At 40.0% G+C, this 13,439-nt stretch overlaps 1 protein-coding gene across 5 annotated transcripts in view; it reads right to left on the reverse strand.

The window, feature by feature from the left end:
• iqsec1b (IQ motif and Sec7 domain ArfGEF 1b) overlaps positions 1-13,439 on the reverse strand; it is a 239,909-nt gene that overhangs the window by 172,416 nt on the left and 54,054 nt on the right. For 3 of the 5 annotated variants that reach the window (XM_042225861.1, XM_005934522.3, XM_014337535.2), the window contains exon 2: positions 9,813-9,842. The exons of the other annotated variants lie outside the window; for them this stretch is intronic. In XM_042225861.1, the coding sequence (XP_042081795.1) occupies positions 9,813-9,842 (30 nt within the window). The remainder of the gene's footprint in view (positions 1-9,812; positions 9,843-13,439) is intronic. 5 annotated transcript variants of the gene reach the window in all.

Below are 13,439 nucleotides of genomic sequence, written 5' to 3' on the forward strand. Positions count from 1 at the left end.
AAAGGGTTGGCGTAATAAGCAAATGCTTCAGCCAATACCTTTTGATTAGCCTTGTCTCATGCTTTCTTTCTTTATGGTAGATTTTTGTTCTGTTTTCACTGTTTGTTTGTTTGTTTGTTTTTTCACTGTTTTCACTGAGATTTGAATTTGAATGCTAATCAATAAAATCAAATCAAATCAAATCAATACAATGCATAAGTCAAATATAAGCACAGGAGCAGAATAGATGTTTGTGTTTTGCCAGGAGATGTAAATGTAAAGTAAAAGTACACTATAACTACTTAAGTTTACGCAGTAAAGAAACCTATGGAAACACAAGCAATCTGTGGGAGCCAAGATTCTGACTGGGTTGGAGGTATGCAAACACTTAATGTCATTGGCAAATCGATTGATAACTTTTATGCCATGTGTTTGTTTTTCCACGGACTTCTGGTTAATATTCTGTCTCTCTCCAATAAAATGAGACTACTACAAAAATTAAGACTCTTTTCTTTGGAAGTGAATTTGTAATTCAGCAGAGGATCAAATAATTTTCTCCCCCTACTGTATCTGTGGGCAATTTAGCAAACTTCCAAAAAAAAAGATTTTTCTTCTCTGTTAGATAATGGTTAAAAATGACTACTCAAGTAAGTGCAGAGGTGTATTTCTTTGGTTTCTTTCTGAAAGAGAGTCCATGGGACTCACAAAGAATTCATTATGTGGGTTTTATGAGTATTTTCCACAAGCTGCACTCCTCTGCCAGAAGTTAGGGTTTTCCCCGCTGCCAAATCCGACCTTGAGTTCTGGATACACACCATATTTTCTCTCACTCTGTCCAATGTCTTGGTTTAGCTATTGTCATAGCTATCCTGAAGCCTGCTATTAAAATGAATATCAATGGCACAGTCATAAAGAAATAAATAAAATGACACTATTAACAGTTAACCTTCTGCAGCAATTCTGACCCTTCAATTTTCTAAGGTGACATGGGAATACATGGGGTATGCTGATGTCCTTTAACTTTCTTGGACTGCCATCAGGCAAATTAGAAGAACGTGTCTTCAATTGTTTATTGATCTATGTATTTTTGATCTCCTTGATGTGTCACAGCATGAGCTGGTATCAGTTATAATTAGCTTCGGACCTCTCGATCTGCATCTCAGATTTCTTATTCAGTTCAAACTGATCTCTCTTTGGATTGTTTGGTGGCAACTTCTTCATCTCTGACAGTTGGTGAGTGGATAGAGCTGTGTTGGGAGAAATAAAATGTCAAATCATTTGCCAACAAAACTAGCCAATTAGATTCATGAAAATGAGCATCGGCAAAATGCTTTGATGAGATTATCAGGCTACTGGCACATTGTCTAGGGTAGCGGGTAGAGTTTGTTTTAGGTCATTTGCAAATGCAAAAAATGTAAAAATAAAATAGTTTGTCAAAATGCATTCAGGAAATTTCCCTGCAATTGTAATATACCCTAGTTTTCCAGTCGTTTCCTCACATGGGTTGCCAGTGACATGATTGATGTTAAGAGATTAACACAGTGCTAGTTATTGGATAACTCACAAAAATAAATAAATATCAATATTTAAAATCATCCACTAACTGGAAGGTTGGAAGATTAGTGATAACTGGATGCTCCAGTCTCTGTGCCAAAGTATGCTTGGGCAAGCTACTGAACCTGAAGTTGCTCACAGTTGCAGTTCAGATAGAAAGCAGCTGAATGAGGCATGTTAAAAAGTGCTTTAAGCGCTCAACTAGAGTAGAAAAGCATTATATAAGAATCAGTACATGACTCTAACCCTAACACTTTGCTATTAAAATACTATATAAAAAATTTATTTTTGGTGGTGCAGTGATTAGCACTGTAGCCAACGCCCTCCCTCCCCCCCCCCAATAAAAAACAAAAAACGAACAAACCAACAACTCTATTCTCAAAAGTTTCAACAATCAGGAAACAAAGAACGACTCCATAAGATTTTGAGTTTTGAGCTAGTGTTGGGAGTTGTCACCAGGGATGACACAGTGGAAATGCAACACTTGTGTGACACTTCTCCTTGAGAAAAGATCTATCCCTCCAAATCCAAGAGGACCTGGTTGCAGCCACTGTGAAGCTCCACAGTAGGCAGAAACACGTTACCTCCACAGTATGGTTAGGATTCCATGTTGGGTTTTTGGCCTTTTTATGACTTTATTTGAAAGGGTACAGTGAACACATGCGGCCATGGGTCGGATTCGAACCAGCCGCTCTCAGCCATGCAGCATATTGGGCATCTATGCGGCATCTATATGAATGACTCTGTCCCAGCCTTTATGATCCACTTGCACAGTTTCCACTGAATCTATGCAGGTCACGTGTTTCCACTTGCTGTCGAGGTCACGTGTTTCTGTTTACTGTGGAGCTCCACAGTGGCTGCAGCCAGACCCTTCTCTCCAAATCTAGTAAAACAAACAAAACATTTTCTCATGTCCGACTCCTTTGAGACTAATATAAAATGCAAAGCTCAGATTAAAAGAAAAGAGTGAAAAGCTCTTGTTTGGGGAGTAAATATTTGCATCCCAGCTGCTAGATCTGAAAAATAATCATCAAATATATTCATTACTTTCCCTCCACTGCAAATTTAATAACAGAGACAACAGACACTGTGGAGTTTTACTATCATCCATCTGCTGTTAAAATTTTGAATGTACACCCTGAACACCTTCACTCCCACCTCTGTTCCACTCTGCTGCGTAGTTAAAACCTAGCTCATATAGCTTCTAAGAGTGGAGTGGCAGGTCTATTGGTAATTTGCTAACCTCTGTGGTCAATGGACAAAAAGTAATTTTCCTGTCAGCGGAGTGAATCTGAACCACCACTTTGGAGTCATCAGTATGGTGTCCTACCGTTTCATCAAAGCGCCACTGCAGCTAACGCAGCCACAGGCAGGATCTTGCAATAAGACACTGCTGACAGTTTTTAAGTCCCACAGTGGAGATGTGAAGTGGAACAGTACAGCTGACAGTCATCTCTCAGGAGCTGGTGATGATTTCTGTAAGCCACCACACACAAAGACCCCCTGTTCCCCTCAATATCCCACACTGTCTTCTGCTAAAGTGTGGCTACTGCTTACAGCTGAGGTAATTCCATTATCCTGGAATGAGGTTCTGTTAGTGCACTGAAGGCTGTTACAAAGCTTCAATATCCTTCCCAAGCATAAGCTCATGAGAGTTTATGCTTGACCCGATAAAGAGAGAGGCTTTACTCTGTCAACAATTCAGTCCTGTAAGTCTTTGCCTTTTTATAGGCTGATGAAATCCTTTTCCACTTTCACCATACCTGCAGCTTCACAGAACTGTGATATCAGAAACATGTCTGGATGGCCAACTGCGTAATGTATCAAGCCTATTCCAAACTTTAATGTATTCAGAATGGGGCCAGTAACATATAAAAACATAACCCATGAGCTGTGACTGTATGCTTCATCAGGTGTTAGCAATCCTTTCCAACAGAAGTGAGAATGCTTCCCTGCTCCAGCACAATATCTAATACTATAAAGTTTAAAGATTTTCATCATAACTCTCATGTACAGTATTAGAGGCTCTAACAGGCTCTCCTCCACACAGTCCTCATTTAGAAAGTGCTTCACAAACCCCAACATTACAGCTAACTCAGGTCGTTTGGGGTGGAGGGCCCACTCCTGAAGACCTTCTATGACTCTGTTGTGGCTTCTGCTATCTTTTATGAAGGGGTCTGCTGGGGCGGCAGCATCTCTGCTGGGGACAGGAAGAGACTGAACAGGGTGATCCGAAGGGCCAGCTCTGTTCTAGGATGCCCTCTGGACCCAGTGGAGGTGGTGAGTGACAGGAGAACGGCGGCTAAGCTGTCATCCCTGTTGGACAACGTCTCCCACCCCATGCAGCAGACTGTGACAGCACTGAGCAGCTCCTTCAGTGGGAGACTGCGGCACCCACGGTGTGGGACGGAGAGATTTCGCAGGTCTTTCCTCCCCACTGCTGTCAGACTCCACAATAAAGACTTTAACTGATCAAACACACACATCCACACATGTGCAATAACACTAAGTGCAATAATCTTTTCTGGCATCGTTGTATTTTTACTCAGTTGTATATAGCATTCGTATTCTATTTTTATCTTATTGTATATTTTTATTCTATTTTATTCTACTGTATATAGTATATTTTTTATTCTATTCTGTACAGCTGTGTACTGTATTTATTCTTATTGTATTCTAATTTTTGCGTCATAACTTTTGCACTGTCCACTTCCTGCTGTGACAAAACAAATTTCCCACGTGTGGGACTAATAAAGGTTATCTTATCTTATCTTATCTTATCTTAACATGAGGATTTTCCTGTCAGTGCAGCTAGCCAAACTACTAAGAACCACTTAGTGAAAGTGGGCAGCATATCCACGGTTTGAACATAAAACTCATGGTATATCAGCCAGGGCCAGCACAAACGTGACCCCCTGAGACTGATTCTCCTGAATTAGTGGTTCTGTTTATAGCTAGCTAACATAAACTAATGTAAGTCTATTGATGACAACCATCCAACCAACCTGGTGACAAAACATTCCTTACTGACAGAAGATGACATTGAACATGTTTTTAAAACCTTAACTTTAAGCACTTATTTCTTAAATTCAGCTTCACAGTTATATGTGTCACTAGAGGTCCAGTGGAGTCACACAACACTTGTCAAAGTAGCCATGCTCATAATTTTAAGCCCTACGAGTATCCAGTTGAGTTATTTAAGAATAATCCTACACAGCTGTTATTAAGAGGGGAAAAAAACTATACACAGTCTTCTGTAGCAGGTTATAAACATGATTCTTAATATTGTTAAGTTAAACATTTTAACATTGCTATTGGAACCAGTCTCAAGTGCAACTGCAGATTTTAACACTTATGGCTATTTCAGCAGAGGTCATCACTTGAATCAAAATAAATCGGACAGACGTAAGGAAAAAAAACCTCCCTAATTAGCTGAAGCTGGTACAGTCCATATAGCTGTGTTTCATCACAGAAACTTTACTTCAAGAGGATAAACAAGCACACAGCAGCTGGTGAAAGACAATCACAAGTCCTCTACTTTTTAATCAATGTGATGTTGTCAGCCTGTAACCACAGAAAAAAGCCACTTACATCAAGTAGTGTGTTATTTATGTTGGCCTCAAATGTCATATGAAGCATGACCTAAATTAGCAGTATATTAACGCCCATAACCCATTTTATTCTCTAAGCAGTCTAAGTGCAAAGACAAACTCTAAGCCTGTCTAAGCAAAATCTAGTGTCATTCCTTTGATGCATTTACCTATAAATTCCTTAATTTCTACGTTGATGCAGAGCGATTTACAGATGGTCTTGCAACAACCACATTAAACAAAATTCTTTCTTAGCTTTTTGAGCAAAGGGCTGAGGGCTGATGTTGAATACAGACTTTAAGAATCATTCTTATATTTTCTAAAATATTTTGCTCTTGCTGATGCAGCAAACTGATGGTGCTTCTGAAAAGGATGTGAGATCACTATTCTCATTTTCCACCACATTACCACAAAACCCAAAATAGAACACAAACACAAAAAACCAATTTCAAGGTCAGGAAATGTCCAAACATTCAGAGTGGTTCTTTTGCAGTGGTTCTCAGAATGCAACTGATAATCGGATGCAGTGAGTCCTGTGTTGCCTGCTGCACTGTTTGTGCATTTGGAGGTCCAGGGTGCTGTTTGGAGCAAACTTACTTCTATGTCAGCCTTTTTTTTTCTCCTGTCTCAGAAACTATTACATCTGCTTTGCTTCAAACTTGGCACATGTATTGCAGGACAGACAAATAAGTGTAGTGTTCAATTTGATGTAATTTAAATGAGTGGTTCTCATATTTCAGTTAAAGGTTTTACCAGTGTTTCCCCTAAAGTGACTGTTGGCTGGTCAACCCTGCGTGTAGGGTAAAGGACCTAACCTTACCCTAACCATGAAAAATGAATGTCTAACCCTAAATCTAACCATAACCTAATTATAACCCTGTCACTAAAGCCACATTTCGAGTCTCAAAAATGCCTTCAAACTTGTGGGGACCAGGATTTTGTTAAAAATAAACAGCATACTTCAGTGGCAACAGAGTAGAGTACTTTTCACTCATCGTGTTCATATTTATATAGTGCATGTCATGCTGTAGTTTCTGTTTTCTCCTGTTTGTTGGCCATTGTTTCTCTATGCTTCTCTTCACTTTGGCCTCACGTTTCAACAGTTTGTACTGCCAGAAAATTATCAGGAAATTTTGAGTTTTTTCACACCGTTTTCCTTCTTTCGTTCTTTTTTTCGCCGCAGTGCTCCCAAGTTATTTACTCTGCAGATGCCAACAATCATCTCGGGGTCTTGAAAATTAAATTAAAAAGTACAAAGTAAATAGCAGTCTCATACCGTAACAGTGACCCAGTAAACACTGCTGCTTACGTCCATTGTAGTCACTAGGGCTGGGCGATATGGCCTAAAATCCATATCGCGATATAATTTGAAGCACGTGCGGTAACGATATATATCACGACATATTCTTTTCTTCTGTATAACGTATTTTCCACACTATAAGGCACACTTAAAATCCTTTAATTTTCTCAAAAATCGAGAGTGTTCTGGTTGTGCTTACTGACCCCGAACCGATTTGGGCGTGCAGAAATCTGTTAAAAAATGTTTTAGTACAACTTTGGTAAGCCGCACTGCTTGATGGATTGTCAGAACATTACGGCTGCCGTAGTGAGGAGCTTCGCGGAGTAATCTGGGTCCAAAACTCCGTCTGCTTCAGGTCCCAAAGTCAAACGAACACTAAGAGTTAAAAACAGCCTAAATTCTTTCATCTTTAATAAAATCGTCAGCGTTGCTGCTTTACCAGGTGTAATGATTAAGTTTAACATCCAGGCATCCATGAAAGCAGAATTAATTAAATTTAACGGAGTTACAAGTTAACAGGAAGTTAGCTCGCTAGTTTCCACCTAAACATGACATACCATGTTCTGACTGAGAGATTTTTGAAACTAATTAAAACGTTTTTGGCTTTCCCCATATTTCAAAAGTGCTTCATCTCTTTGCTATGACTGTCACCCGGCATAATTTGCAGATGATAATGGTTGTAGCTGCTGCAATGCTTTTGACCAAAACAGGCGCAGCTTGATGACATCATCAACATGCGCTATCACGATAGAGCGGTATAGTCAAAATCTCTATCATTGGCCAAATTTATATCGTTTATATCGTATATCGTTTATATCGCCCACTCCTAGTAGTCACAGTAGCACTATTAAATCAGACAAATGGTATGTATATGTATATATGTACACACAATAATAGGGAGATAGGGTTTACAAAAAACAAACTATATGCAATTAAAGATTTCAGCGGTACTATAGTACAATAGTAACTGGCTGATGCGTTGACAAACTGGTGCATCTACAACTTTCCATTTATATCCCAGGTAACTCCAGTTCTATCTGCCATCAGAACTACAGGCACATATTACAGAGTCACAGCCCCATCCATCCGGAGCATCTATAGCTGTGATGAAAGTGTTGTGCTGCCCTGTGATTAACTTGGAACGTTGTCTGATTCCTCCGTCTCTTAGGGACAGGCCTTCAATTCATCCCCACACAGACACGCTGCTTTCTTTCAGGACACTGTGGAGTTCCAGAAGCACTGAGAGCCATTACCATCACTAGCAGTATGCCAGTTAATAATGAGTTGTCTTGGGGAAAAAACATTGGTGTTTTTGCAGGCTGAAAGGGATTTGGACATGCAGTTCTCAGTGTTCATTGTAAAGACTTTACATTTGGCACAAGCACATAGATGAGCTGAGAATGACAGATGATCGTACTAATGACCAGAGATGGGCAGTAGCTTTACTGTAATCCGATGACTTTTTTCAAGTAACGAGTAAAGTAAGTGATTACTATTGCAAAAAAGGTAATTAGATTACTGTTACTTTCCCATAAGCACACTACGTTACTGAAACCGTGATTTTTTTGTGAGAGTGTCTCATGACAATGACGTAAGCGAGTGCAACGTTCGTGGCAACAGCTGTGTGCAGATCAACAATAGGTAATATATAATATAATACATCAAGTGCTGGAGAGAGTATGAGCGTGCAGCGTTTAAAGCGTGGAAACTCTGACCTTACTTGTCTGTGAAGGTTCTCAGTCATCCAGGTCATCGTAGTCAAAGGAGCTTTGCAAAGAAAAGCGTCTGGACTTCTTTAAGTTACTTGAAGACGTTTCACCTTCAGTTCTAAGGTCAAATGGTCATTTGACCTTAGAACTGAAGAAGCTTCTCGGATGAGAGGTGAAACGTCTTCAAGTAACTTAAAGAAGTCCAGACAGTTTTCTTTGCAAGCTCCTTTGACTCTGACCTTATTTTGAGTTTGATTCCGTAAAAAGTGACAAAAACATTAGCGTCCGCTGTTCACTGCGTGGGAAGAAAAAACCCCTACACCTCAGAGCAAGCACCGAGTACGCTGCAACGATAGTGTAAAATTCACAGAGAAACTGCCTTCCACTGACATAACGGCTGCAACATACCTGTACCAGGGCAAACCTCCGCCTGCCCCACTCCTGCTAAACAGGTGAAAATAGAGCAACAAGACCGCTGAGTCTTTGATTTTACTTATTTTCTGCTGTTTTACTTGCATCTATTTGAAAGAGTGAGTGCATATAATTTAATGTTTGCTTGATGCATAAAGCTAAAAGATTAAAACTAATGAAACAAGTTTTAAATAGAGACTTTTTCATTTGATTACATTTTATATGATGGATTATGCAGAAAAGGTAGAATTGGGATGAAAGATCTATCGCTTTATCACCTATTTAGGGTGTAAATCATGTTTTTAAAAGTAACTAAGTAACTAATTACTTTTGTAAATAAGTCATCAGTAAAGTAATGGGATTACTTTTTGGGAAGTAATCAGTAATTACTTTCTGATTACTTTTTTCAAGTAACTTGACCAACACTGCTAATGACACACCCCTGTCCATTTTGGCCTGTCTAGAACACCTACATGTAAAACCTTAACAGATTATTTAAAAACATAACCATGAGCTGGGGTTACCTTGTGGATGCTAAGAAGTTACGTTCATTGTACTGTTGATGTTGAAACTACGTTATCCAAATCAACATCTAACATCAGCTGAAAGCAGAGCCTTCTCATTGACATTTTTATAGCTAAGCACATCCTATGATGAAAATCTTACCAGCATAATATTAGCTAGGATTTTAGAATGAGATGGTCAGTCATATACAGCCGTTCATGTGTGTGAACCTAATATATTCCAGCCAGGACAGCTGCAGTCAAAGGAACACTCACATAGCCACAGAAACAGCATGAAAGAAGGAGCTGGGGTGGAGGTGGTTTACAAAGCATTTTGCAGATATGCAGTAACTGCAGCCATGCTAAAGCAGCCTAAAGAGCATGAAGGGAATCAGGTGAAGTGGACTGGCATTAAAATCAGTGAATCTGTTAGGACTAGCTTAACTTGAGTTGATATCTATCTAGTTTATACAATTCTCCTCTTAAACCAGTCATAGAGTTTGCAAAGTCCTTGATACAAAACGTAAATGTGTTTTTTTTTAAGTACAAAACAAAACAGTCCTGGAGGAATAAATCTATCGATGGAAAAGAAGAATCAGAGAGAAAACACAGCAGGGAGCACTATGATATCACTGCTTCCCCGAGGATAGCAGTATAGTTATATGGGTAGGGTAGTGCTGATAAGTGAGAGTGCACAGCAGCAGACGTCTAGAAGGGCATAAGAAAAGAATGACAGCGTATGTACAGCGAGCCGGGCACCACATACCTGACGCGTCTCGGACTTTCACTTTCAGATCTGCAAATGACAGAAACATCAATCAGGAAAAACAATGAACTAAAAGTGGAATAGCGACATACTCAAAAAAATAAAAGAAAAAATGGTTGCATTTGTTTTGCAGCTTGCAAAGACTGATAATAGCAACTTCATCTGAGGCTAAAAACCAAGATAATGCACTTCTGACCAGGTCAAAATGAACAATGAAAGTTCATAAAGGGAAAGCAGCCATATTTGGCTGGATTTCTGTATCATACATATCTGAAGGCAGTTCAGTGAAACATTATGGTGTCAATTAAAAAAGTAAAACTGCCTTCTTTGCTTTTTCCAGACCAGCAGGTCTAGGACAGTTAAATCCCACAGGCCAGAAAAACAAGAACACCAACCATATCTTCTACATCCAGTCTGATTTTGTAGCTTTGCTTAATACTTATTTACAAGCAGTGTAAATTATGCATGAGGTTTACTTTAGCTGTACCTCAGCACTGTCAAAATATTCTTCTGATACCTCAGAGCTGCTTTAGCCGAGATCAAACCACAAACATTGCAGGGAACTTGTTTTTCCTTGGTTCAACATTTTACTCTAATCATAGTCTGGCTCAGAGGATTTTTATGTGAAATTAACAAGAGCTGGCAGATGCCTTTTTCTGCATTTTTGTCTCAGTGCAGCTGATGGCCAGAAATGGGCACGTAAACTAAAGCTTAAAGCACGCAGGAAATTACAAGCAAAATGACCTAAATTATAAAGGAACATGACATATTTGGTTTTTAACCTTGGCCAGATGTGTGGGTAGGCATGTGTGTAATGACAGATGCCAGCATGACTTTTGCTCCCCACAGATTCCAAAGGATGTCATGTCAGAGCCGGTGGTCACATAAAGGGACAGATCCTTTCAAAGACAGAGGAGGAAAATTCCATCGTTAAAAAGGCTCTGAAAGGATGAGGGTGTCGTTAACGTCCATCAGCCTCACTCTGGAAAATGATAGGGACTCTTCTATTTCACCGCTTTTGGACCAGTTGAGGGAGCATAAGACCAGCCAGACGTATGTGGCTTGAAGGACTCCTTCATTATACGCAGGTTGTCTTTCTCAGCACATCTTGCTAATAGGGCTCTTGTCTTCTTCACTCTCCCTTCAGTAGAAAAACTGTCAGCCTTTTTGGCTCCTGGTGCTCAATACTAAGCTAATGAGTGTGATCTGTATTGAATTCCACTGTAGTGAATTCCACTCTATAGAGATAGGTGAAACAAATGCTGGCAGAGGTGGTAGTGCTTTGACACCTTCATCCATGCCATGTTTTTCCCCGAGACAAAGTCACTGAAGCGTAGCAAATCCTTTACTAATGGCATAATGGTACGCTGCCTGTACAAAGCTGCTTTGATGAGACACTTCTGAACTTTAGATGTTCTACTTTGTCACTACTGTTTTCAGATGACATGGAGAGCGAGTGCAGCAAGAGGAGTGTCGGAAGGAGGCTGGGAGTGGGGACGATAGGAGGGGAACAGAAAGAACAAAGTAAGCGAGAACTGATGATGTGCCCAAAGGAAATCATGATCTGTCAGTGTGAGACCAACAAAAAGATTCACCTGTCCTCTGTCAAAAGCAAAATCAACGGCAAATTGTAAACAAGGCAACTGCAGCAGGGAGACCTCCGACTGCAAGTGTGGGTCCCCTGTTTGCTGTGGGGGAACGTGACACTCCCCCTTAAACTAACTGGTAACTGGCAAGGATGAGATAGAAGAAGGCAGATAAAACCCACTTAATGATCTCATCTAAGGATGCCAGATAGCCAAGCTTTTCTTAGAATTTGCATCCAATACCAGACAGAAGAGCAGGCTTTCATGTCTTCCAAACTGCTCTTCGTTCAGAGCCTTTTATCTTAGCCTAATTTAACAATTGTGAGTTGTTGGTGTGCGGAGAAACAATTTTGCATTCAGTGTTCTCATAAAAGCCTTAATTTCTATGCATTTACTAATACTAGAAACAAAATAAATGGGGTTTATAAATGGGTATTATTTTAGCCAAATCTTCATTTTACAGTTTATAGCGTTACATTTTCATATTTGTAGCCTTTTCTCTCTTTGTTTGTTTCTTCACTTTTTCTCAGTGCAATTATATTTAAATCCAGTTCCCCATCTCTCTGCCTCTCTGAGGACCTGGCCTGTACCATTGCACTTACAACCCTCTCCTTTCACATAATTGCATGACCGTAGTCTGTCTTTGCTTGTGATTTGCCACATGTTGTGCCCATCAAAATAAAGTCCTGGCCCTGCCTGCATGGACTGAGAACGAGTGACTGAAGATTCTGCTCTTCCATCTCATTCACTACAAAGAATCAGCTCTCCGATTTGGCTCATTCACAAATGGCACATAGCTGTTAAATGTAACATCATTAGCCAAATTCAAAACACATATAGTTAGGTTCATGTGAATGACTTGGAAGTAAGGACCCAGAATGCAGAAAAAGAGGACGGTGGAGTTGATCAAAAGGCGAGTCCTTCATTTGATTTTTGTCCAATATACAAAATCAAACGAAAAAAAAAACAAGTCCAAGAGAAGAGCAACTAAAAACTGTGGCTAGGACACACTAGGACACAGAGAACCTGAACTCAAACAGGGACTGAAACAGTAACTTAACAGTGTGAAGTTAACAGTATGCTCTGACAACAGCAGGAAGGAAGAAAGCACTATACATACAGGGAGTGCAGAATTATTAGGCAAGTTGTATTTTTGAGGAATAATTTTATTATTGAACAACAACCATGTTCTCAATGAACCCAAAAAACTCATTAATATCAAAGCTGAATGTTTTTGGAAGTAGTTTTTAGTTTGTTTTTAGTTTGAGCTATTTTAGGGGGATATCTGTGTGTGCAGGTGACTATTACTGTGCATAATTATTAGGCAACTTAACAAAAAACAAATATATACCCATTTCAATTATTTATTTTTACCAGTGAAACCAATATAACATCTCCACATTCACAAATATACATTTCTGACATTCAAAAACAAAACAAAAACAAATCAGCGACCAATATAGCCACCTTTCTTTGCAAGGACACTCAAAAGCCTGCCATCCATGGATTCTGTCAGTGTTTTGATCTGTTCACCATCAACATTGCGTGCAGCAGCAACCACAGCCTCCCAGACACTGTTCAGAGAGGTGTACTGTTTTCCCTCCTTGTAAATCTCACATTTGATGATGGACCACAGGTTCTCAATGGGGTTCAGATCAGGTGAACAAGGAGGCCATGTCATTAGTTTTTCTTCTTTTATACCCTTTCTTGCCAGCCACGCTGTGGAGTACTTGGACGCGTGTGATGGAGCATTGTCCTGCATGAAAATCATGTTTTTCTTGAAGGATGCAGACTTCTTCCTGTACCACTGCTTGAAGAAGGTGTCTTCCAGAAACTGGCAGTAGGACTGGGAGTTGAGCTTGACTCCATCCTCAACCCGAAAAGGCCCCACAAGCTCATCTTTGATGATACCAGCCCAAACCAGTACTCCACCTCCACCTTGCTGGCGTCTGAGTCGGACTGGAGCTCTCTGCCCTTTACCAATCCAGCCACGGGCCCATCCATCTGGCCCATCAAGACTCACTCTCATTTCATCAGTCCA

Source organism: Haplochromis burtoni, unplaced genomic scaffold (genome assembly GCF_018398535.1).
Source record: "Haplochromis burtoni strain Fernald_Lab_line unplaced genomic scaffold, NCSU_Asbu1 Contig_186, whole genome shotgun sequence".
In the NCBI taxonomy this organism is placed as follows: Eukaryota; Metazoa; Chordata; class Actinopteri; order Cichliformes; family Cichlidae; genus Haplochromis; species Haplochromis burtoni.